The following is a 27,486-nucleotide window of genomic DNA, read 5'->3' on the forward strand; positions in this document are numbered from 1 at the left end:
ACGATTAACATTCGAATACTCGTCCACGTGAGAACGTAATTGCTATTGTTCGATCCTCGTCGATATCACAACTATCACTATAAAATACAAAATACCTAACTAACGTGTTTATTTAGAATTAAGTGTTTTTTCTCTTTGATTTTTCCTTCTCTTTCTTTTGTTCTTCGTTTTTTTTTGTTTTTTTTTTCTTTTTTTCTTTTTTTTCATTTAATTTGGGAACGTGATCCCAGCCGCAATGAATTTCGACCGGCTGTCGTGCGGACGATTTTTTAATGCACTTTCGGTTCAAGGCAGCTCGAGACGCTATAGAAAATGTTTCTGTGGATGCCCCGAGAGAAATCGGCGCGACGCGAGCTCGACGTTGGGACGCCATTTTGAGCGGAAACCCGGTTGGCTGGATTTTCCACCAGCTAATCGCGGAATCAAGCGATCACCAGGCATTGCGAGGAATTATTTCTCTTAATTTTCACAAATTTCACGAATTTCTCTATTTTATTTTTCGCAATTAATACTACCAAGCTTAAATTTAAATTTGGAATATTGAAATTTCGAATAATTTAAATTAGGAATGTCGAAAATTAAGTTTGATCTTAAATGTGATTGCCTAGCACAAAAATTTGAATTTAAATTTGAAATCTACGCCTTAAAATTTGGTAAATTCCGATTAATAAAATAAGTCTGATAATTTAAATTTAAATATAAATTGGAATCTGTGCTTAAATTTTAAATTAAGAATAATCTTTCCTCGCGAGTTCATTCTTGGAAGCCGACCTAACCACGACCTTTCACCCCATTGGGAAGACCTAAAGCTACTTTGTAATCTTTCTACCCTAATTGGCACTCTACTCTATTTGCACCCTTGAAATCGTACGCTGATAATCCTCGAATCACGCATTTTCTATTAACTCTACAAACTCTACGCAACCAAATTCGAATATTCATTTACAAAACTATCATATTCCAACCACCCCTCATCACAATCTAAAAAAGAAAACAAAAATCACATTATAAGCAACAAAAATAAACTTCCTAAATATACAACTCTTTCTCAAATTTAATGTAATACTCGAATTTTCCAATACGTGATTCTCGATCATCAATTCCTAAAAATCTCCTACAATCCTCAACGAATGAAACTGAAAAATCACCGTGAGAAGTCCGTTCGCGGTAATGTACGTATCCCGAACCACCCTGGTTTCGTTTCGTTATAGTTTCCCCGCGAAATTTGAAATTTCTTCATTTTTCATCCCCCCATTTTTCGCATGTTACGTTATTAATCGTCGGCGTCGAGTGCCCGCGCGTCTTCGTTTAACAAAATAAGAACACGAAGTCTCGTTACAATCCCTATTGGCATCGAGGAAAGTATTAAAATCCCTTATACACCTATCGCGGTCCCTTCCATCCCTTCGCGCGAGCCACCCTCGAAGGAAGCTCTAGATATTCGCCTATGGTACAACAAACCTAAGCGCCTAATCGTTTACAGCACATCCTTTCCACGAAGGTACTAACAAATCAATCGACGAACACTTCTCGCGAGAAAACGAAGTATCGGTAAGGGTGGTCGGCGAAGGGCTCGAAGGGCGTGTGCAAAAATCCTCGATCGATCGGATCTAGGGCTCCAAGGATCGATGGATTCGGCTGTCTCTCTGCCCCTGTGCGTGATGTAACAACTATGAATGGCCAGGGTGGAACACTCTCTCGTGAATCGTTCGCGTTACAGTCCGCCATTTTGTTCTTCAAATTCCAAAAAAAAAAGAAAAAAAAAACAGAATATTTCATCGCGTATTTTTGGTTTGAGAAACAATTTTGATCGAATGGTGGTAATAATGGTGGTAACAGGAACGACCGGCGGAGTAGTTATTCGAATGACAAAATGGAGGGTGGTCCACCCCTAGCGTGCGTTTTACGTACCCTATTCGCCTCGCGTCGGATCAATATATATATTTACACTAACGAATCGTCCTTCTCCCGTAGTAACCGTAGTCGTAAAGCGATTAGTAGTTTAGTTAGTGAGTGTGTTAATAGTAGTCAGCGATAGCAGCGCCCTCTTGCTCCTATAGCACACGGTGTGCCTTAATATTTGAGACAGGCGGTGTAATAGTAACAGCTGTATGCGGTCGTCCTTCGTTTTACAATTAATAGTTAAGAGTAGCGGTAACATAGTAGTAGTTTAGCTTACAATAGCGCTGTTATTAATTAATAGTAATAGTAGTAATAGTGGTAGTAGTGGTAGTAATAGTAGTAGTGGTAGTAATAGTAATAGTATTAGTGGTAGAGTAGTGGTGGTGCTGTGATGGTAAAGTGGTTTCCCCATTTTTCTCTTCTTTTAGTGGCGGTGCTGATGGCGATGGTGGTGGTGATGGTGGTGGTAATTGTGGTACAGTAATAGTTACAATAATAGTAGTAGTTTCTTCCCCCTCGTAGTATTAACAATATAGTTGCAGCGGTATTTATCGTCGCCTCGTAATAGTGTTAGTAGCGGTAAGAAGCAGATTTTATAGGAATAGTAGCATCGTATCGCCGCGTTTACCTCTCTTGACTCGAGTCTGTGTAAACCTTACGCCTGGTTCTCATTAACGCTAGTTTATCGATAACGCTAGTCTCAAGTTCTTTGTACTATCACTACGAACCGATTGACAGGGTGCCTCCATTCCTCCCATTTTACCGCGACTTCGACTTGACCCTGGACCCATCCTCTTCTCTCCAATTCCTCTTTCGAGTTCCCTCACCGCGTTTTCCCCTCCTACACCTCGGTACAACGGAGGTCTAGGTACCGAGCGATGGTGATCGGTTACATTCACGCAAATATAAGATCCGGGGCTCCTAAAGGAAGATCGGCTCCTAATGGATCTCTGATAAACTAGGTACAACGACGCCCAAGCTCTACAAAGGAAAGCCACTCGCAACGAAAGCTCTGGATTCTAGAGGACTGTTAGTCACTACGAAGATGTTAATTCCCAAAGGCACGTAGAAGCACGGACAAACGATCAGGGGAGGAGATACAATGAAAAAGTGAACCACTTGGCTGTGAACGATCGCCATCTTATTTCTCGAATGGTCGATGGTAACGGAACAGACCGAACTAAGTTGAAAAGCAACCGCTCGTGACAACGTGGAACCTTCCTTTTCCTTTCTCCGTTTGTCGTAACGACGAATGGGGCGCGAGTCAATCGAGTTCCACGATCGTTGGATCCAGTCGTCGCTAATGGGCAGGGACGCCACGCACCCTTTCAACCTCACTCGAAGAGAGAAAGAGAGAAAAAACAAAAGGGACTCTCGTGAAACTTTACACAAACCCAGAAAGAACCACCTCGAAGAACTACCTGATCGCCTAGCGAGTATATTAAGCGCATCTTAAGGGGTTCCTTGGGAATCGCTATCTTAGGAGTTACAAAGTGGACAGGTCGCCCCTCGTGCTTGTGTTTCAACCCTCGCGCTGCCAGAAGCGGATTTCCTTCGTATAAAATAGACAACGTTTCGGTATCCTTCGCACGATATTCTGCCAACGTTCATTTTCTTACTATTTTCGCGGTATCGTAACATCATCGAGGTTTTGATATCGTTGATCAGAGACCTAAAGAAAATGGTACCCTTTAATTAACAAGACTTCGTGTTTCCTTTGATCTTTCTTTACAAGCTGGCAGCGGAAGAGTTCTATTCGAAAGAAAAAAAAAATAGAAAAAAAATAGAGAAAAAGAAAAACATTCGCCTCGTATCGTCAGACACCCTCATTTAACGTACAGTCGACGGAAAGCACTTTTGGACAATATACAATATTATAGTTTAGGACCTTCGTTGTCGTCGAGTTCGATGTTACATTATCTCGTTGCGCGACGTTACACTAAATTCCTAAGTTAATAACTATAGATCTCTCACTATCTCGAAACATCGTCCTCTCTTCTCCCAATTTCTTTTATAGTCTCGTTTTAGTTCTCTTCGACTTTCTCCTCCTCCTTCTCTTCCTCCTCTTCGTCTTCAGTTTCTTCCGTCTTCGTCCTCTCATTCACGCGCGCCATTATACCGTTTAATCGTCGTGGTGAAATATCTTGTAATTAGTTAACCGCTTAATTTATCCATAGTAATCAATATTAAATATTCACTTTGTTTCTAACTAGCAGCCTCTGGTGACTAGTCCGCGCGACTAGTCCTTCTCTCTTTTTTCGTTTTCCTCTGTGTTTCTTTCCACTAGTGTCAGCACTAGCCTGAGCATTAGGCGATTAATCAACGATACAATTATAAAGTTATCAATTATCGTTACTGTTAATATTATAATTAATATTATTATCCGTGGTTCGTGGACCGGTTAGCTTTCGTTCTGACCGATACTCGTCGATCGGATCCCCTCGACCTTCTCCCTATTTTTCTCTTATTCATTTTATATATATATATATATTTAATCGCCAGTTTTCGACATATTTTCCCTTTTTTAAAAATGTTCCATTTCTCGATCATCGAAGAAGAAGCTTCCTTTGTTATCTCTACACCTGTTCACGTGTCGTCTAAACAAGCATATGTACGTGTGCGTACGTGTCTGTGTTCCTTCATAAATATTATAAAAAAATATAATAGAAAATTATAATTTCGTTATAATATTTATAAACTACGAAATTGGCACTAGAAATTTTTCTTTTCTTCAATCTCTCCGTTCCCTTGTATAATCTCCACGTTAAACCCTTCCTCGAAGAGCGCAACGAATTACGTTTCTCTTTTCTCCTTTTACTCCTACGCCCGTCCTTCTTTTTTTTTTTTTCCTTTTTTCATATTATTTTTCGCATTACCACGCAGAGACGCGACTACTCTAACGTCCTCTATAATTTTACAAAATACCACGGAGCGTGTATGTACAGAAACACGCGTCCCGGAAGGGTCTCGAAGCAGGAAGAATAGGAAACAGACGGTCGTTATAAAATCGCGCGGAAAACGATACCCTACTCTAGTATTTCCATTCGTTCGTTCTCTGCCCGTTCTTCTTTCGTTCTTTTCCCGTTTCGTTGTGTCTTTTCCGATTTTTATTCAATGTTGAATCGTCTGCGGATTTTATCGGTCGACGGAATCGATCGGCGACAATCGGAGACCTTTCAATTAGGAGACGAAATGAGGGGTCCTTACTCACGTCCGTCGAGGACACTTAAGAGAGAGAGAGAGAAAGAGAAAGAGAAAGAGAGAGAGAGAGAGAGAGAGGGGGGGGGGGAAAGAGAGAGAGAGAAAGAGTTAGAATTTAACAGCGCGTCGAGAGAGAAGAACGACGCTTCCGGTGGCGCGGAAGTAATAATTGACCGAAACGTTGACCCCCAGAGGGCTGAAAATGCCTTTCGTTCCTCGCAGAAAATTTAGTTTTCCAAATTTGACAACTCATCAAATTCCCATTAACGTATTCAAACGATCACAACGTGAACGAAAAGTTACAGACAGAGATTATGAGAGAGAAACAATTTTAAAAGCCTCATCTATACCTCGTGTATCAATAAAATTGTCTTAAGATACAATTAACGATTCAAAGAGCATGCTAATAGTCTAATAGATCATAACTGATGTCTAAGGATCGAAGATCGATTAGAGAGTCGGTGAGAAAGGAAGTGAGAATTGCAGAATTGTTAGATCTGGAAGCGACAAAGGCACCAAACCTCAGAGGGTCAAGAGCAAGCCCCGCGTGGTCGCGAAGCCAGGACCTAAACCCCGGTTCAGCCCCCCTCGACACAGCAATGGCGGAGGCCCCGTTCGCCGGAAGCGTCACGAACGTTCCCTCGACGCGGCCCGCTTAAACTACGATCAGACTCTCAGGCACTCGATTCTCCGCAGGCTTAGGTCGCGAAGCTGAACACGACACGAGGAATCCTGGCGATTCCCCTCCGGCTCAGGGTAATTATCGTACGCGCCGGTGAGTAACGACCCCGTGGAACATGCGAGCTTCTCGACGCTTTCCGCTCTAAGCCTCCAGTGTCACGGGGGAGACTTCGGTCTGCCGCTCTTGTCCTGCATCACTTGTTGCTGCTGCTGTTGCTGCTGCTGCTGCTGTGACGGTTGCTGTTGCTGAGGGGGCTGTTGAGGCTGTTGCTGAGGCTGCTGGGACTGTTGATGGTGGTGCGAGGTTGGGTCTGTTGCCACACCTAGATCTGTGCCCATCAGGTTACCAGCGCCGCTCTTGTCCACCACGCTGCTCGTGTGCACCGGGTGGAAGTACCGTTCTGAAAAATTGTAATTCGAATTAATTTATCTGCAATTACTTAACGAGGATGATTTATCCAAGTTTACAGACCTTCGTCCATAGCGGAGGGGGGTTCGCTGGCAGTCCCAGTGATGATTGGCGCGATCATGTTGTAGTCATCCTCGAGGTTGATAAACGGCGCGGTGTTCCAGCGAGGGGGCACGTTAGAGACCGATCTCTGGGTGGCCACCGGCCTCGTCACCGAAACTGGCGACGAAAACAGGGAGAGGTTCGTCGGGGAGATCACCCCTGACATCGAGCTGATGGTAGGATACGTGAATATTTGCTGCAAGCAAAGAGTCCAGGACATGAAACCTTCACGGATCACCTAAAATGCTTCTAGACACCCTGCTACGTGCCAATCTTTTATTTTCGATACCTTCCTAGCGTCTTCCGACATTCCACATCCGTCCAACTTTTGTGTCTCGAACAGTATACAGTTTCAAAATATTTGAGGTATAGTGCGTTCGAGACAAGAAGGCACAGTGTGTTTACATCATCGATGATGTTCGTCACCGTGTTAGACTAATAGCGATCATGGCTGTGATCATGGGAGTATTAGCGGAGCTAACCAGCCGTGAGGATGTAAACACGCCGAGCCTTCTTTCCTCGAACGCGCAATAACAATACGAATATTCCTAACCTAAAAGTACTCCGAATATTTCCTGGTTGCAATAGAAATTTGCAAAAATTTTTTGACACAATTATAAGAAATTATCGTGATTGGAAGTAGACCCACCTGTCCAGGTTGAGAGTGAAAGTGAGCAAAGGTGTACTCCCGGCTGGTGTGCGGCGCAGTGACGAGGATCCTTGCTGGGCTCTTCCTTCCGGCCGGATCGACGGAGCTCTGGCAGCCGGAACTGACCAGTCCCACCGCTGCCGCGGCGGCCATTTGCTCCTGATTGGACGCCAGTTCGGCTGGGTCCGTGGGCGAGGTCGACGAGGTGGGGGGCGAGTTCGAGCTCGTGGCCGTCAGCTCGCCTGTCGACCTTATAATGGCGACGGGCCTCGCCATCGGGGCCGGCGGCGGGGGCGGCAGCATCGAGCTCGGATAATACTGTGAGAACTTTTGTATACCAGTGCGGGGTCCGGCTAGCTGCGCCTGGAAATACCACACACCCACCGATCAACGTCGTCGACCCGCGCGTGATCCATTCACCCCGTTTTCAGTGCCTCCACACTTCTAATTTATTCTTCGGTCCCGATTGGTTACTCGACTTTTCGTTCAATCGATTTTTCTTTCCCGATTTTCTATGCTTTTCGTTCGCGCTGAATCTCCCGTTTGCGAGAATAATGGGAAATAATTCAGAAGGGATCCTTCGATCGAACACGTTCCTCGCATTTTCTGTATTTTATTATAAATAATTTCCTAATCGTGCGAATATAACAGAGAGCGAGTTTATGTTCTTAGTGTTCCGTATTGTATATTAAAAATTAGAGTTACTTTTACAGCAATGAATTTCGTGTCTTGCAAATATTTGAGGTTATGTCGTACGCATTAGTTAAAAAATGTTGCGGAACGTGTCGAACAGTACATAGCTGAGAATTGTTCACTTCTGAAACGCGAAAATATCGCGTTGAAAATTGGAATTTTTCATGATTTGTGTGAATAATCGAGCATCGCAAACGTGAGGTGGGAGGATATTGTTCCGTCGGAAATCCGGCTGCCGCCATATTTCTCCAATTACACGGCAATTTCAACGAACAATTTACCGACGAATCGAATTCGAAAAATCCAGGGCGATTGGAACACGGATGAGGTTGCAGGTCGGACCAGAACCGCCCCGTTATCTCGTTCGTTCCCACGTGAAAAACGATCTTCTCGCGATTCATCGAAGAGCGTGTTTTCACGATCGGAACTCGGACGGACAATGCGGCGGGTTTAAAAAGGATCCGGAAGCTACCTGGGGCAGTTGCTGGGTATTCTCGGCCTCCTGGCAGACGAACGTCACGAAATCCGACAGGGTGTCGTGACCGTTCTCGGGGTACTTCACCACCCCCGCGGAGGCAGGGTGCTCCGGCTGATAGTAGGCGAGTCCGGACATACTTTGACCGGAACCACCGGCCAGTCCTTCGTGCGGAGAGTGCAATCCTGAAACACAATTCACCACTGTCATCGTCTGACTGTGTGGCCGGGGCCACGGCGAAACCACCCCCTAAATTCGACGCTTCTCTGCACGAATCGTCTCCGTTCAGCAACCCCTTCCACCATTTTATCTTCCTATACATCGATAATTTCCAATACTCTAGACATCAATTTTATTTCGAATTTCTTTAACCTCTTATTCCTACATCTTTCGTCTCTTTTTTCTCGATAATTCCTCTTTTCTTGTACTATCCCTTATCAGAAAATTGAACCAGAGTCGAAGACCGTGGAAAATTCGGTTAATTAGGTAAACTAGCCTCCGGGAAATCTCGTTGTCCGGTAATGGTAATTGTTAATGCGGAGAATGTTAGTAAAGTTGGAGCTCGTCGCGGGAGCTTAGCAGAAGAGGGAGCAAACAGAGGTAACGATTGCTGCTGCGAGTCTGTTAGGGGGTGGTTTTAGTGGTACTTCCGAGGGAGGGGGTCGACCAACTATAACGATCGTGTTAAATATATATATATATAAGGCACTCCAAGCGTGAGGCTGGCTGGCTGAAATGTACATGTATTTATATACCAGTGTACGCGTGCGCGCGCGCACACACACACGTGAGCGTGTCTCCTCGAGGTCTTTTAATCTTGTACGTTTATTTCGGACAATGGCGAACACTATCGCGGGGAAGAACCGTGTTACATCGAAAGGGTAGTTGCACGATGCTCTTTGATATTGCGCGCGCGCGCGCGCACACACACACACGTATATCACGCAACATGTGGTTATATACATGTATGTATATATACATATAGATATGTATATATATATAGAATATATAGGTATATATAGAGAGATATATATAGATATATAGTGCAACAACAAACATCAAACAGCAAGATAACAACGATTAAACAACACATCAAAAAACATCAAGGTAACAACAACATCAACATCAATACAATGATATACATATATATGCGGTGATATATATGTATGTAATGTATGTATATATATATATGTATATGGTAAACAACAACACCAACATCGCAACAACAATAGAATATATATATATATATAGATATAGGTAGTATCGTACGGAGAGAGAGAGACAGAGAGTGACAGAGAGAGAGAGTAGAGCAATAAACAAGTCAAGTCTCAATCAAGGTTCGAAATTAATTGAATCAATCAATCGATCAAGCCAATTAATTCAGTCAATTAATTAGTCAATGAATTAATTAATTCATCCAGCATACGACATACCCAGAGCATTGGCCGTGTGACAGTGAGTGAGAAATAGAGATAATATAATGGTGTGCACGGTTCAACGGGGGTACAGTCTCGATCGTCCGGCCTGATCTACGCATCTCGTGAAATTTCGACATTTACATCGATCGATGAATTTCCGTATTTGGACAATCGATACAATTTCTCGAGAATCCCATGGAATTCTATTTCTGATCATTGTCCCGAGTCCCAAATTTCTTTTTTACTTGGACTTTTTGAAAATTTAAAATCGCGGTCGATGGAATACTAATTTTTATTTTTCACGATTTTCGAGAATTCTCCGCAATGCTTTACTAATTTTTGGAAATTCGAAATTACGATCGCCTAATTTTCCAACATTCCCTAGAAATTTATTTCTAGGGAATGCTATAATTTTGCCGATTGGAAGGAAAAATTTCGAAATTTAAAAATCCAAAAAGATTACTTTCGGCTATCAATTCCAAATTTGAAGTCACGATTATTAAATTATTGTGAGCAAAATTTCCCACAAATCGATTTCCATAGAATACTCGCGAATCAAAATTACGCACGTATCCCCGAAAGACTAGATTCCTGTCCCCCCCCCCCCCAAGCCCGATGTTCGAAAAACTAAATTCCACGAAAATTTCGAAGCCTCGCGTTTCCAACCGAGAGTTCCCAATCCGGCTCGAGGCTGTACCCTTAAAAATAGTAATACGTGAACAGGTGGGTGTAACAGGGTGGGCAGACAGACAGACAGACAGACACAGACGAACAGACAAACAGACAGACAGACAGACAGCGACAGCTAGCTTACCAGGTAGACCGGTACTACGCAGTTAGCAAGAAATGCCGTCCGTCTGTCTGTCTGTCCGTTTCCAAGCCCCGGAATCTCGTATCCCCTTTACGGCCGGTGTTCCACCACCGATTTCTCAACTATACCCCGCGAATTACGCTTCGAGATACTCAGGGACAGGGGTCTGGTCAACTACCGACCAATCTTTTCATCGACGTCATCGTCGTCATCGCCACAGTCATCTTCGTTTCTTGTCTCTTTCTTTCTTTTTCCCCTTCTTCTTTCGGTTTGGTAACGGACAGGTCAGTCAGACGGACAGGCAAACGGGGCGGTTAGAAAAATATACATATATATATAGATATTATACACATATGTTACTATACATACACAGGTGACCAGGAATATCGTAGGTCGTACTTATTCCCAAATAGAGGCACACAAAAACACCAGTTTCGTTAGAGAGTTATCGATTTTCGTCGGTTTCATGGGGGATGCATCAGGGGGTTGCGTTTACTCGTCGCTGCAGCGCGTAAGCGGTACTGCTCGTTCGGGGAAAGGAGGCACAGCGTGTTTACATCCTCACGGCTGACCAACGCCGATTGACCAACTTCCGTCAGTCGACGATCATCGACACCCTTGGGCTAATAGCACCCTATTGCCTGTGATCAAGGGAGAATCAGCGGAATTAATCAGCCCCGAGGATGTAAACACGCTGTGCCTTCTTTCCTCGAACGCGCTATACAAGTTTCTGGCCGCCATACTCTTTTTCGCGTGGAAGGTATGTACGTCGGGTATGGGACACTTAAATGTCAGTAAGTGTCCGGTCCCGGACACTTACGACTCCTCGACATCGGTCTACTCGGATGGAAAACGTGAATCGGTAAGTTCGGCTTCGGGAGACTCTTTGGAGAACGTGTACGAGATTCTGCGATCATTTTTCCTGCTTCTCTCGCGCCGACAATTTTTTCGGAACGTCTTATTTCGAGATACACAGGCTGCGAATGTTCCAACAATTTTGTTTGCCACGGGGATGTAACGATATGAAAAGGAGTGATACTTTTCGCGAGACACCTTGTATATATAGGGAGTCCCAAAATTCGCGCGACAAAGTGTTGCTAACGAAAGGGAAAAGGCAACGTGAGAAATGACAGATTAGGGTTATTAAAAATGGAGCGCTATATGAAGGAACAACGTGTCTTCGTTGTCGAATAATTGCGAATTTTTAATTGAAAACGAAGTTTCGTATCGAAGTTGCTTCTTGCGTGAATTTTGGAACACCCGGTACCTTTGCAGGATTTTTCTAAAAAAAATTGCGAAGCGTGGAATTTACTTTTTGGCAGTGGAAGAGGTCCGATTTGAGTCAGGCATCCCGAGTTTGAACCCAATGACTATAGATTCATTCCGTGACCAATCACGATGAGTCTGGACTCGAGATATCTCGTGGTAGGCAGTGAACGGGTGAAACGAAAGGAAATTCTAGAGATTCTAGTGACATTTTGGTCAGTTTTCCGCTTCTAAGTCGGTCCCGACTGTGCGTACCAGATGCCTGAAAGCGCAAGCTTCAGGAAAGCTAGAACCGAAAAGACTATCCTTATTCACCCTTCGGGACTATGGTACATTCATTCAGCTGATTCAATTTCGTCGGCGCTGGTCCTCGAAATTGAACCGTTAAACTAAATAGGCAGCCCTTCCACCTCGACGTTCAGAAACAGGGAACGAAATAAAAAGTAAATACAAAAAAAAATGGAAAAAAATTATCAGCACGCCTACCAAAGACAGCATTGCGCGAACAATCGTGCACACAGCTGCAGGCGGCTATACAGAACGGCGCAACAATTATTACAAGTATACATATATACATCTATTTCAACCGTGATAATTATCAGCGCACGTGGTCGGTGATTAGCATCGAGAAGATACACATATATACATATCTATTGATAATAATTGCCGCACAAGAATAGGTATACGCATATACACGCGTGTATATGCGCGTACATATGAGTAATACATATACAGGGTGGGGTATTTCAGTGAGGAATATCTAAATATCACGACTTATGACGCTGTAAGAAAATTCTTGGGGTCAATGTTACACTGTTTGAATGGTAATGGTAAATGAATATATGATGACTGACCTTTCCAAGTTCACCAATGATTTTTTAAATTTTTTGTCTGTTTATGTTAATGGTGGGAACAGTATGTTTTACAAGGTCGTTAGATTTGTCTTTACATTTCCTATAAGTATATTGAACAAAAATTACAGGGTGTCGTTAAAAAAAATATCGATGACCTTCAATTCTCGTAAACGAATGACCTTGGAAAGGTGTGAATGTTACCATGATGTTTGCCACTTGAAACAGTGCAACTTTGTCCCCAAGAGTTTTTTCACAGCGTCACAAATAAGGGAGATATTAGGTGTTGTTTCTCGTTCAAATGCCCCACCCTGTATATAGATATATGTGTATATAAACAATTATGTGAGATGCAACACCGAATGCTAACACACATATGTATATAATTCTCATAATGGGCTAACATAGAACATTCTTGCATTCCCGGTTCCTCGTGTCGCAGCGGTTTACCGTATCACAATCAGAAGTCACGTGGATTTCTCGGGGATCCCCCTGTAGTGGACAAACACGACCCTCGAATTAGTCCCCTTTCTTCTTCATCCGTACCCTCTCTTCCCTCTCTCTGTCACCGTCCCCCTCCTCGACGCCGCATCGTCGAATGTCGAGGACGGGAGAAGATCGGGATCGAATCTTTTCGTCGACAATTCTTTGAAACGTCGCCATTTTTATTCTCATTGTAAATTTATTTTGGTTTTATTCATCGTTAAAATGGAATTATTAACTTTTCAATCACCGTTAATATCACGGGTCAAAGAATTCTCGTTTTCGTCACGAACGTTCTCGAGAGAGGAAAGCTTCCATTTCTACGTAGGCGCTTCCGAGGGGTACACTGGCGCCATCTATGATACGCGTGGTTAACTTCCGAGAGCGCGCTCGAGATTCGCGGAAGGGAGGTTAAGTTGGTCGAGTCATGCAATCGAGTGGCATTATTTTCGCCGATATTCCGGGACAATTAACCCTTTCGTTCTTAACGTCGTCCGTGAAATTAGGTGCGCATCAACGTCACTTATAGCCGGCTGGAAATAGCCTCTAGGTATACTAATGTCGACTGCAGTCGCCGTCTAAATTGACTCGTTACACGTTCAACGAATACTTAGTCGAACGTCGTATTTAATATACGACTCTGAAATTGGTGCAAGTGAAAAATGCAAAAATTTTATTTTCATTTTGCGTTATATTCGTTTACTGGATATTTTTGTTAATTTTTTGTTCATTCGAATTAATAATTCTCCTGGCTAAATTTCTTTTTAATTTTTAAAATGATCGATTGATGTTTGATTTTCCATATTTCGAACTAATTTGAATTAGATCACCTCTGTACTGTCTATGCATATTCTTGCATTTCTACAAAAAGTTTCTTATCTGATACGAATCTGATATACTGTAGAGTATTCTGTAGACTTTTCTGAAGAAGAAATCATTCAGAAATAATATTAGGGTGATGTTCAATGTTGACAGGCTGATAGAATGTATAGCAGGAATCCCGTAAGTGGGATTTTCCCGCCACGCGGCCATTGTTCGCACATCTAGCTTCGCCAGGGCCGTACTTACGCATAATTGACGAATGACTTTTTAATATAAAGTTGTTAAAAAATAAAATCCCACCTAATTTTTAAGATGAGGATGAATCTCTTGATGTTTTTACTCTTCGTGTAATACTTCATTTTAGCCAAAAATACCGAGGAAATAAAAAGATTTTTACATACATATACGTATTTTGGAAATTTATCTTATGAAAGTGCGAATAACAAATTAATATTGTGAATATTAAATTGTTCACCACGTAAATTTATAATAAACGTGAAAAAATTAATAAATTATTGGCTAATACTTGAATTTATAATGTACGTACGTTAAAATGTACCTATAGTTTGTAAAAAGTTTATAAATAATTATACCGATTGTTAATAACAAATTATTATTGTTAATAACAAAGTGTCCACAACGTAAATATATAATAAAAGTAGAGAAATTAATAAATTATTGACTATAAGAGCGGAAAATTAATAATTAATAAAATCGACGAAGTTGGAAAATTTTTGATTGGGGTGGGGGATTCGGCCGATCGGAGGCTATATAAAGGGCGACGCGACCCGGCAGAAGTCATTTGCCAGTTTGGCATCGCGAGTGTAACATATAAATTTTTCCGTGTGCGGGAACGGGAAGGGGTCCGAGTGAGGTGGGGCTGGCCCCCCCACCCACACCCCACTCCCTTAAACCATTTACTAATAATTTTATTTTTGTTTTCAGGTTTTAATTTTTCTTTTTTTTCAGGAATTAATTATTTTTTATTTTTTCAGGTTTTAATTATTTTTTTTTATTTCAGATGTTATTTCTCGTTTATACTTATTTATACTTGACATTCGAATATTTCGTATAATATTCGAATGTTTCGTCGTTGGTTTCTTTATGTCTTATCGTTGGGTTGTTTGTATCTCATTTTTGGGTTGTTCATCTCTCATCTTTAGGTTATTAATAATTTTCTGTTTCAGATCTAATCTATTTTTCTTTCAGGTTTTAATTATTTTTTTTCTTTTCAAATTATAATTATTCTTTTTCCACATTTTATTTTTTCGTTTCTATTCATATTCATTCGAACATTCGAATATTTCGTATAATATTCGAATGTTTCATCGATGGCTTGCTCTTTCCACTTGGTTAACCTTCATGGTTTCGTTCGTTTTCTTTCCGCGTACTAATCCGTTTCCTTTCAGGTTTATATTAACAATAATATATTCTGTTTTAGCTTTTAGGTTTCTCAAAATTCTCAGGTTATCTCAAAACATAATTTGGGACACATCCATGAACAACGCGGGATGTGTTTAGACTTAAGTAGTCATAAGATAGACACCTAGACTAAGTACCATGTGCGTGCTATCCGTACAGAGGTAACTGCCTAACTTGGAGCGAATATATACCTCTCATATTTTTCCTATTTCATCCCTCTCGTTTACCAAATAGAACATAATTGTTCTCGCGATAATCGCGATCGTTCTTAAGCACCGACTAGCCTGCGCGACGTACTCTCGCGTACTCGACAACTTCGCGTCTCATAAGTCATCCTCACGACTCGTCTCCGACACTCACTTCTAGCCACTGTCAATCTCGTCATGCATCGGGTTCCAGGGTGGCCTTCGGGTCACTGTTTCCTCTGGACTCGATGCGGGGGTCCAGCACCCTGGTCGTACGCGACTGGGGCATGGGCCTGCAGTTGGACGGGCATAGTGTCTACGGTCAGACCACTTGGGATGATTAAGTTCTACCCCTTGGGGCAGGGACACGAAGTGTCTGTCTGGCTTGCAAGGCCCCGCTGGACCCTCGTATCGACTCTGGGAGTTTCATTGGTTCGGGGACTATCCTTGGTTCACGTGTAAGTCTTGACGAGAACGGCAGTGACTGGACTTGGACTAGGTCCAATCGGGAGAGTGCCGAGTCACGAAGTTGGCTTGTACACGGGAGTACGTCTCGTAGGCTAGTCGGTCTTTCGAATAATCGCGAACTCGTTCGGGCGCGTCGCGATTTTTCACTTGCTCGCGTCTTTCATTCCCTATTTTCATGGGAACTTAGAAATATTAGAGTCTATTGAAATAAAATATCTTAGCGTTGCGACAGTAGAGTTTTAGTATACCGAATCGAAGTTCCCTTTGTAAGACACGAAATTTAATAAAGTGTCAGTAGCTTCGCTTTAACTTCTTTCGCTCCGAGTTAGGTTAGGATACCTTTGATACGGATAGCGCCAGTAGGTTGCGCCACTAGGGCGCATGTCGGGTCTCGATGCGTAGCCACCTCCACGTGGTGAGACCTGGTAATTGGTATCGTTTCCCAAAGAACAATTTTTACAAGCTAAGAGCTACGCACCGACTTAAAAATATTCGTTATCTATTTTAAATTTTCAAAGTTCCTATTGAACTTCGTTAATTTTCCGAAATTTTGTATTGTATTTTCTCAGACTGTTATATGTTACCTCCATTACACTTGGTACTCGGATTACACTATCGAGACTATAGAAGCGAGCAATGGCTGCGTGGTGGTAAAACCTAATATACACATTACCGTCGAATATTTTCTCGATTTAATCGAATTAAAAACCTTTTCGACAATTCTGATTCACGGTTTCTTCTTTAGAAAATCCTACAGAATACGATGCTATGTATCAAACTTCTGTTCGACAAAGAACTTTTTATAAAAATGCAAGAATATGCGTAAGAAGTACCCTAGGCCGCTTATTTTTAAACTTGAATGGCCAATTATAATTATCCAGAAACACAAACAATTATAATTATGAATATTCATAAACTCTGTGTACTCTCACCTAACTTTTACCACAAGAATGATCAATTTTAATTACAGATTCGTTTTGAGGAACCCTACAGGAATCACCTAATTCATACTACAGATTAAAATTCGCGTTGAACAGTATTATTAATAATTTATTAAAATCTCGTTTCACTATCAATTCATTGAAACTATCAAAATCATTGCTCGAAAAGATTGGCGTGTGTCGTTTCCGATACGATCGTCAAAGATCATACCAATCCTACCGTTGAAACGCGTTATGCCACTCGACACAGTCACTCTCTACGACCACCATAGTCGACATCGACTGAGCGAAAGGGTTAAAGAAGACATAACTTGGGAAGCTCGTCTCATCGATCTTCGCATGGACTATCTCAATTCTCGAAAGTGACCGTCGAAGGGTGAAGGGGTAAAAAGTCAGCCAACTTTTTTCAGACTGGGTCGTTGGAGAGTCTCGCGAAGAATTATCACCACGCGAAACTTGCCGAGTTAAAAACCACCGTGATTCCACCCCCGAGTTCCATACACTTAGGGCTCGAAACCGCCAGGCTTTGGAACCGTTTTTCCCGTGGAGAAAGAAACAGTAAAGGGGTTAGTCTTGTGGGGGTGGGATCAAAGCTTGCGGGCCGGGCTTGATGAAAGAGTACGTGAGAGAATTTTCCGGGACAACGATGGGCGGAAACGAAATGATAAATTCGCGAAGAAATCACACGGTGTGCCTATAGTGATGAACAGAATTGATCATGGCCGAAAAATTCAGGTAAATACAAGAGTAAGATGATTGAACTTAACGCTACCAATTTCTTCTTCCTCAAAAAATGATTGCAACTCCGATAATAAAAATTTACAAACTTTTATGGTATTTTCCAATTTCACACAGATAATCTGATCACGTAGATGTTTGATACTCAAAAATAATTTTTCCTTTTTACTGATATAATTTGAGTTTAAGTGGGTAGACTATCCCGATCGTCTGCGAAAATAGGTAATTTTTGAGAATTTTTTTCATGCATTATTATTGAGAGAAAAATTCCGATATTTTTTTGTTATATTGGTGTATCATTTAGGTTCACCTCTGAATTTTTTCGCTACAAAATGTTAGGAAATATCGGAGATACTCGATATTTTCGATGCCCTTGTCTTCCAACTGTCAGGGGAATAAATATGACAGTGTTCCAAAATTTTAACTACACGAATTTTTCGACAAAAATTTGGAAATTTCGATTGTAAAGAAATCGGTGCAGTGAGTTTCAATCATTTTACCTTTACCGACAATTATTTTTTGGATCCGCGTTCGGATGTGAGTACTCATATAGTTGGGGAAAAACGAAAGCAGCGGCCACTCGAACGCGAGAAAATCGATTGCTGGACGTTACACCGCGGTTGTTCTATGCAGGGAATGCAGCAAAAAACACGCTGGTATGGCACGTGAACATGGCAAGCATTTTCCATGTGGACGGTGATCAAACCAACCAGTAACCAATGATGGAGTCAACACGGTGCAACAACTACCATAACAACAGCGTCGAGAACTAGAGAGGCTCGTAGAACAACACCAAAGGAAGAAAAGAAAAAGAGAAAAGTGTAAAGAAACGAAGAATTATAATACTTAAGAAGAAGAAGAAGAAGAAGAAGAAGAAGAAGAAGAAATAGAAAAAGAAGAAGAAGATGGGAGAAATGGGACAGAGTGCCATTTTGGTGTACATTGCATTCGATCGAGGTTAAGGGACAGTGCTTAATTCCGTCGTTCGCGTGCCTTCATCGGCTGCCATTTTTCGTTTCCTTTTGTAATTACGGAGGAATGTTTCAGCTGTAAACCGAAGGGAAAGATGATAAATCGTAAGAATAGTCGCGAGGCTGCAGTCAGAGGTTCCAGGAAATTAAGCACTGCACTTAGCGCGATTGGGAATAGATCTATTGAATTAAGGGGAACATAACATATAAGAGGGGTGGTCTGAGGGAGAGAAGAACCGAACATCGCGAGGAGATCGATAGCGAAGGCATTCGAGAGGCTTGCTCGACGACGCTGCATGCCGCGAGGAAACGAATACCTCCTGCGTTTCTCTCCATTTTCTCCTCCTCCTCCTCCAACGCCTCTCCCTTCGTCTTTCCATTTCTTTCTTTCTTTCTTTCTTTCCGTCTACTTTTCTCATCCCAAAGATGCTCGATCCTGCAGGATGGCAAATTCTTACCCTCTTTGTGTTCCGTTTCGTGTATATTGTTTAATTGAATTAGAATTGTGTTTCATGAGTTTCAGGGATATTGGTTTATTGATCGGTCGATGTGGAGATCGGACAATTTGCGAGACGACTGATTGATTTAAAAATCGACCGATCTAGATGCCAAGCGATCTAAAAATCGGCTGATCTGAAAACCGATTAATCTAAAAATCGGCTAGTCTGAAAATTGACCGATTTGAAAACCGGTTGACTTAAAAATCGACCGATCTGAAGACTTACTAATCTAAAAATCGGACGATCTCAAAGTTCACCGATTAAAAATCGGCCGATCTGAAAACCGATTGATCTAAAAATCGACTGACTTAAAAATCGGCCGATTTAAAAATCGACTGATTAAAAAATCGGCAGACTTAAAAATGGAATGTTTTATTCCCAATAAAGCCGTGGGCACTCGTGTAAAGAAGACTCAAGCCATTTCGGCCAGTTTTCAATTCGCGATAGCTCTACGTCCAGGCTTCAGAGGAAGTAAGTTTCGTTGCAGGGCAAATTTGTCTCCTGCTGCATCGAAGACACCCTCGAAATCGAGCGTGCGTACGTGTGTGTGTCCATGTCCATGTGTACGTGTTCCACGAAGAAATGTACGTGTGTATATCTGTGTGTGTGTGACGCTTGCAGAGACACCAAATACACTCAGGGATATATATATGTATGTATATATACGTATATATATATATATAAAGATATACGTACATAGTGCTGCTATGGAGAGCTGGCTGGGGGCGTGATTGTGCAATTTCGAGCTGCGTCGACGATTCGCGCCCTAACCTCGCGACAGATGCATATTCGGCCGGAAACTTTGCGAAGGAAGCTCGCGGATTTCGAGATCGGGAAACCCTTGACTTGGCTCGCTCGTTGATAGCGTCAAGAATCGAAGGGCTTCTATCAAAAACGACTATTGTCAATTTTTCTTTCTGTTTTTGAATATCAAGTAAGAACTCTAATATTTATAATAAATTTTTAATTACGATATTTGTGATAAATTGTTCGTTATAATATTTAAAAGAATTCTAACATTTAGAATAAATTATTAATTATAATATTCGTATTAAATTATTAATATAATAATTTTAATTATGAAAAACAGGCTACCTTCTGAATTATAATGCAATACAAATTCACCGGTTTTATAAAAGAAATTAAAGATGGCGGGATAATATTTTCCTCTCTTGAAAAATCTTTCAAAAATTGACAATACTCGGTTTTTATATGAATTTTTTAATTTTTACTCGTGGAAGGAAGATATATCGAATATTCGCAAATTTTATTAATTTGCAATGAAGGACGACTTAGATAACACGTTGTTATGCGAATTTAACTAGTGATTTTAATAATGTATGATCATTATTATAGTGGAATGAAATTGGAAATACTTCGATGATATACGACCCGAGAATTTTCGATATTTTACGAATAAAATTCTTCAATCTTTTATCTAATCCACATATCGACTGGCAAATATTTGATAGCCAGATTCTCCGATCCCTAGACGCTGGTCCCGAGTAATATTTCAAACTACCGAAGTTGCGCGATTTCCTTCGATCGCGTGGAATCGTCTGCGAGACGATTTGGAGATTATGGAGTTTATGGAGTATCGAAACTGAACCCCATATTCCCCAAAAACTCTCGCAATCTTCACGGAGCACGCGAATCGTTGCAGCCCGAGGTCCACCATACGCGATATACAAAAAGGGTAACACAGTAGCTACAGGACCTACGTGAGGGTGCGTACATATATATCTCGTTTCAATGTGTTCACATATATTCATATTTAATTATGTATCTCGCGTATATTAATATTTTTTACAAAAATAAATATATAATTGTTAATATATATTTATTATATATTAAACAATGTTAAATCACAATAATAATTAAGTGTAAATGTAATTAGTCACATATGTCTACAATTATTATTATTATAATCATAAGCATATGGAACAAATTATATTTACACTTAATTATTAATGTTTTTTATAATAATAAATATATAATTGTCAATATATATTTACTATATATTAAACGATGTTAAATCACAATAATAATTAAGTGTAAATGTAATTAGTCATATATGCTTACAATTATTATTATTATAATCATAAACATACGAAACAAATTCTATTTACACTTAATTAATTATTATTGTGATTTGACATCGTTTAATATATAATAAATATATATTAACAATTATATATTTATTATTGTAGAAAACATTAATATACACGAGATGCATAGTTATATATGAATATATTTTATGATTATAATATATAAGTATATAAGTTGAGTACATTTTAGCTACACTTAATTATAATAATAATTAAGTGTAAATGTAATTAGTCACATATGTCTACAATTATTATTATTATTATTATAATCATAAACATACGAAACCAATTATATTTACACTTAATTATAATTAAAATTAAGTGTAATTAAAATATACTCAATTTATATACTTATAATCGTAGCAATTATAAATATATAATTATTAATACATATTTATTACATATTACGAGATATTGTATTATAATAACAACTAAGTGTAAATGTGATTAGCGTCATACGTATTCCTCACGTGTATGTATGTATGTATACATGTGTGTATATTCATGTGAGTACGCGTATATACGTACTTAGTTAGTCGTGTCTGTTACTGTCGACGAAGAAAGAAAAATCGGAGAAAGAAGAGGGGGAGAGACACGGCAGAGAAAAAGAGAGACAGAGAGAGAGAGAATGTGTGTGTATGTGTGTAGAGTGAAAAAAGAAACAACCATTGGAAAGGAAAAATGACAAACGTGACAGCAATATAGAAAAATATTCGAGCGTATATATACGACATCGTGATGCATGTGCATACATACACGCGTACACGGACACGCGGTGTTAGAGAAACGGAAGTCCTCATGGTGGACGCGCGTGTGCCGGGGTGCCAGCTACCGGCACCCGCCGATGTTCGTTCCTCACGTGTGCTCCTGGAAACGCGGCCGAGCGACCGTGTGCGATCGCCTGCGTGCGTGGATTAAATCTGCAAACGACCCGACGCCATGTCGATCACGTAAATCGCCATTCGGACCCTTCCAGGGTATTTAAATCAAACGAATAGGTGCTATATCGATCATTCCACTCTTGGTTCGTTGTCACTTGAGGAAGAGAATTTTATAGGGGTCCTTGGACTTTTCGAAATTTAATTTCGATCCTTATTTTACTTTTCAGGTATTCGGAGATTAGGTGGTTGATTAGGGAAGTTTGGGGGATATTTATAGGTGAGTGTAGGTGGAATGTTGGAAATTAGAAGTTTCTTAGATAGGAAATTCGAATTCTAAAATTAGAAATTTGGAAGTCTCGGAATGAGAATTTGAAAATTAAAAATTTGGGAATTTTGACATCCCAATTTTAAAATTGGAAATTTGGAAGTTTAGACATCCGAATTTGAAAATTAGGAACTTGGAAGTTTCGAAATTTGAATTTAAAAATTAAAAATTCGGGGATTTTTAAATCCCAATTTTACAATTGGAAATTTGGAAATTTAAAAATTAGGATCTTGGAAGCTTCGAAATTTAAATCTAAAAATTAAAAATTCGGGAATTCTGAAATCCCAATTTTAAAATTAAAAACTTCTCATTTCCTATATCCCCATTTCAAATTTAAAAGCTTCGCGATTTCAAAATCTCTCGAAATATTAAAATTTCCAAATCCAACTCGAACCTCTTTAATTTCAAAAATTAAAACCCGGTACTACAAGAAAATTCGAAACGAAATAATTCCGAATTCCAATCTCTTTTTCTTCCATTAATTACCAGTCTTCACCTCAACACCAATGATCACGAATTTTAAACCGTATTGCCTTTAAAATTCCCACCTACGTTCCACCCACACACACGCAGACCCAGCACACGATCAAACGGACAGCTGGTCCACGCACACGACACGCGTCCGCCGCGTGTACCCGTATACACGTATGTACATTGATATACGTACGTATGTAACTCATACGTAACAAATATATATATAGATATAGATAGATATATAGGTATATATATATGTATAGATATATATATGTAGAACAGTCAATAACCAGTCACAAAGTACCTTTTAGTCGAGTTTAGCGAGCTTCTCTCTACGCTCGGGCTCAGACTGAAACAGAGATCATCACGCGTCATTTTCACGCGACATTAGGGGCTTGCACGCGGCTTGCAAGTCTGCTTGCAGCTGCACGCGGCCATCGATCATCGATCCCGTGGATCGCTCGAAAATTTCCGCTCCTTGCTCTTCCGGATCTCCTTCTCTCGATCCCCTGTCGATCCTTTTTCCTCGCATCGCCCCCCTACCTTCCCCCTCCATCTCGTCAACCTCTGCCCTATCGAACCGGGGACACTGACCTCCGAATTTTTTAATTTAAACATTTTCTTTTTTATTGGTTTATTAAAGGGGAATTTTTTCCAAACCGTGTGCGTAGTTATATCGTGTCGAAACGGATCGAGCTTACGTTCCAAGGATTTTCGTTTCGTCCAAGGACCAACGTTCGTTTCTTGGACGTCCTCGCAGTCCGTTCGACTGGTCGAAAAGTCGAGCCCCACTAACCTACTTTCGAGCATCTCGTTCCTAATTTAAAAGTATCGCGTTCGAATCGGACAATCGGACTCATCGACGGCCTTCGTACCCTTAAATCGACGATAAAAATCGTGGTGAAGATTGTAACGTCTACGCATCGCGCGTTTGGTGACATTAACAATAATGATTTCGCGAGTTTATGAATTTCCTGACTATTTTTGTTGAAGATATAACTAGATATCGCGAGCAAAGATGCATTATACAATTTTTGGAGAAGGAAGAACTATGGAGATTTTACAAAAGTGCATCGAAATTTATAATTACAGGGAGCTGTTTATTTTTATTTTTATTGATCTAGTAGGCAGATGAAGAGCAATCTAATTTCTGGACAGAAAGAAAGTGGAAGCAATTTTTCCAATTTTCCAAAAAATTGACAAGACACCCTACACCTGTAATTGGCCAATTTTACCTCTTTTATTTTGCCAATATATGTCAAGATATTACAACTGAAAAGTAACCTTGCAATTTCTACAGAAAAAGAAGTTAGCATTAATTTTCCAATTTTCCGAATTTTCAAAAAATTGTGAAAATCTTACACCTACAATTGGTCAATTTTATCTCTTTTATTTTCCCAATATATGTCAAGATTTTGCTACTGGCCAGTAATCTGCCGATCTTTAAAGAAAAAACGTCATAAAGTAAAAACAAAGAGAGAGAAAGAAGAAAAAAAAAAGAACGAGTATCGAGCAATTTCGAGTCACAATTAGCCTACTTTTCGCGAGATTATTCCATCAATTTTCGCATCGTATCGCCTGCTCGACTGGCTCGAAGTGGGTTAGCGAGGGTCGTCGCGACGCCCGAGGATCGTTCTCCCGGCTCGATTCGCGGCCTGTCCCGCGGGGATCGAGATCCAGCAATCCCCGGTGATCGATTTACTTACATGATGCCTGGCTGAGCTCAGTTTGGGTCTATCGCACACTGGACATTCGAGGCGCCAAATCGCCGACGATGCACTCGAGCCCGGCGCACGGTGCAACGAGGATGCACATTAAAAACGCATAACAGCCCTGTGGATGGGGTGGAGGGAAAGAACACTTCCGGGAATGGAGTGCATGGGAAGCCGCGCGAAGAATCGATGACGCTTAGGTACACCGAGATCGTGTAACCGTGAATAAATTGCACGCTTTTTCGGTCACCTCGATATCCAGATGTTCTGGTGAAACGTAATTATCCTTACAATTTCACGTGGCGAGTACAGAACCGGGATATCTAATCACCAACGGGCTGGGGACAAAATTTAGGAACAGTGAGTGTCAGAAAATTTAGAACTAATTTCGCTAATTTCGCCAATTTCGTTATTTTCCGATAATAAAAATTTCAAAAAAAAGGCACGTGTATTAAATGACACTTTAGATGGATTAAAAAAGCGAAAAATTTGTAGGTTATGAGAGTAAAAATACCCGATTCGGGAAACGTAATAATATTAAAGAAACTAGGAATTGAAATGATTTGTCAACAGAAAGTTACTAGACACTATACACTACGCTATACAAATTTGTCACGCATAAAAATCCAAGTATTTACGAATCTAGTAAATTTTCTAGTGAAAATCTAGAAAATTGTATTATGGACGAATAAAAATCGTTGGAAACCAGTCATCGAAGTCACACGAACGTTTCTGTCGCTCACCGTGCCGCGAACACCACGAAAACTCTGCGTACTCTATGACGTAAGGTCGCCCGGAAAGCGCGGGAAATTCAAACGTGTAGCGTCGCAAGACCGCAGCGCCGAGCTCGTTTCGCCGATGGACAACGCAGACCGCGATCGTTTCGTCGACGACCGCTGTGTTGCAAGCCAGCTAAAGTGGCAACGGAAGCAAAGGGGACCGTTCCACCTTCCGGCTGTCGCTTCCGGCGTTCCTCGAGGGACTGTCGCGTTTTCTCTCACGTTGCTCGTCGATGACGTTAGGATACTCTTATTAGTGAACTCGTCAGGCAAACAAGCGGACAATACTGAAGCGCGAGAGAGACAGGGACAGAGATCTTGCTCCGAGATCTTATCCTACTCTCTGCTGTGGCAACTTCCGGGACTGACGAACAGAAAGGCAGAGAGAAAACTTGGGAAAGTTAGATGTTAGGGGTGAGACAGGTGTCAAAAAAGGGTGGAGGCTCGAGATAACGCAATACTCGTCGGACAGTCTCTGTGTTCTTTGTGTCTTTAGCCGTATTTCCGGTCTAGCGAGTGTGCATTCCGGTATGCAGAGTACTTACAGTGGACTCCCCATAATCAAACGCTACGTTAAAAGAAAACTCGCTTTCGAGATATATTTTTTCCTATTTTTCTCTAAACGGGATCGTTAAGAATCTTTATGGGAGAGGGAATCTTGACACATGGCCGCCATTTTGGGACAGCGTTCGCGATGCAGAAAGGACGGGAAAAATCAACACTAAACCTAGCACAGTCTAAATCACCAAACTTTCATTAAAAATTCCGCGTTTAATATCATCTTAATCGCCTTTATGATTTTTCTTCCAATAGTATAGTCATTTTCTCAATACCGCCTGTTATTTCGATTTTTAAAGCTTCTTTTCCTTTTCACAGGTTATTTGACAGTGGTAGGTTTAGTGTTAATGCGGATGACTGTCTCTTTCGACACTACTTTCGAGATGTAGTCGTTTCTATATTGCACAATTTTTATTCACCGTAACGCAAAGCAGGCGTCTTTTCATTTTGAGGTTAGAATTCCAATCTTACGAAGAACTGCGTATAAATTATACGGACCGATCTCGTACAACACAGAAACGGCTAATTCGAGGGTAGTTCGAGTGAAACGAGTGTCTGCAGGAATTCTTCCCGACGCTTTTCTGTCACATAACCTCCGGAAATGGCGTCCACGTGTTAAGATGCCACAAATTAGCGCTCGCTGCCAACATCTGGCTGATGGAGGATCTCGCTATTCTCACAGAATTTAAAAGTCTCTTTTGGTATGTACATACAATATCTGATCTTATTTTAAACGAATTTCTTCGAAATTGAAAATTCTTAAAAATTTGTACGCCTTCAGGGACGTACACGAGCAGACAAAAGTCTCGGAAAAGGTATCAGAACGTGGTGAGATCCTCCATTTGGAGGACCGTGGCAGCCATTTCGACAGGCGGTCTCCAGCAGCCATTTTAACGATTCGAAAGGTGATCGCGGACTTAAGTACGAGAGATCTCGATAAGAGGGCGCTGTTTGTGGGCACGTACCCGTCTGCGAGTGCGGAGAGTCCATTCCACGGTGACCATCCTCGGGCCTGAGCACCGGCGAGAATGTCGGCGCACTCGACACGGAAACCGTTGGAGGCTTTTCAGTCTTGTCGTTCCTTATGAGCTGATGCACCGGTGGTGGGCCTGGAAAAAGAATTGCGAAATATCAAACACTGTTCCAATAATAATTAAATTTCTTATATTAAGTCTACGATTTTAGGGACTTAATTAAAGTTAAGAAGGTTCGAACTACTTTCTCAATTTTGGAAATTTATTTGAGCATGAAAGAGGGGATAAGTGGAAGCTATTTTTGACAGTTAACACGTTAAGTGCCACGCCAGTCCTCAGAGATCGACGTTAGTATTTCCGTTCGGGCCTGATGGGCCTCAGGGACCGGCCCAGACTAGGACCAAAAGGTGCTAACTTTTGGTGTTAAATTCTTCGCCATCTTTGAACCTAAAGATTCGAAATTCCTGTTGTAACAATTAGTACAATATCTCCGAATTTTAGAACTCTCGGAGAACACTTCACCCGTCACCAGTGGCCCACTTGACGACCGAATCTGGGCCTGAACGGAACGGCAAGCAAAACGGGCTGGGCACTTAACGTGTTAAGGGGTATGTAGGGGTAAGAAACACACAAAGTTGAAGATGCTGTTCTAATACCAATTAAATTTATCATATCAAAGTATAAAAA

The 27,486-nt window shown here is 41.0% G+C and overlaps 1 protein-coding gene across 8 annotated transcripts in view; it reads right to left on the minus strand.

Moving 5' to 3' along the window:
* Window positions 1–2,557: 2,557 nt before the first annotated feature.
* NfI (Nuclear factor I) overlaps window positions 2,558–27,486 on the minus strand; it is a 98,407-nt gene continuing 73,478 nt past the window's right edge. For 6 of the 8 annotated variants that reach the window (XM_017905406.1, XM_017905405.1, XM_017905404.1 and 3 more), the window contains 5 exons: window positions 26,791–26,934; window positions 8,110–8,297; window positions 6,945–7,307; window positions 6,257–6,491; window positions 2,558–6,185 (listed from right to left, as the gene is read on the minus strand). In XM_017905406.1, the coding sequence (XP_017760895.1) occupies window positions 5,941–6,185; window positions 6,257–6,491; window positions 6,945–7,307; window positions 8,110–8,297; window positions 26,791–26,934 (1,175 nt within the window). In that variant the 3' untranslated portion in view covers window positions 2,558–5,940. The remainder of the gene's footprint in view (window positions 6,186–6,256; window positions 6,492–6,944; window positions 7,308–8,109; window positions 8,298–26,790; window positions 26,935–27,486) is intronic. The other 2 variants (XM_017905400.1, XM_017905399.1) reach the window with 2 other exon arrangements.

Source organism: Eufriesea mexicana, unplaced genomic scaffold (assembly GCF_001483705.2).
Source record: "Eufriesea mexicana isolate 0111107269 unplaced genomic scaffold, ASM148370v2 scaffold3780, whole genome shotgun sequence".
Lineage (NCBI taxonomy): Eukaryota > Metazoa > Arthropoda > Insecta > Hymenoptera > Apidae > Eufriesea > Eufriesea mexicana.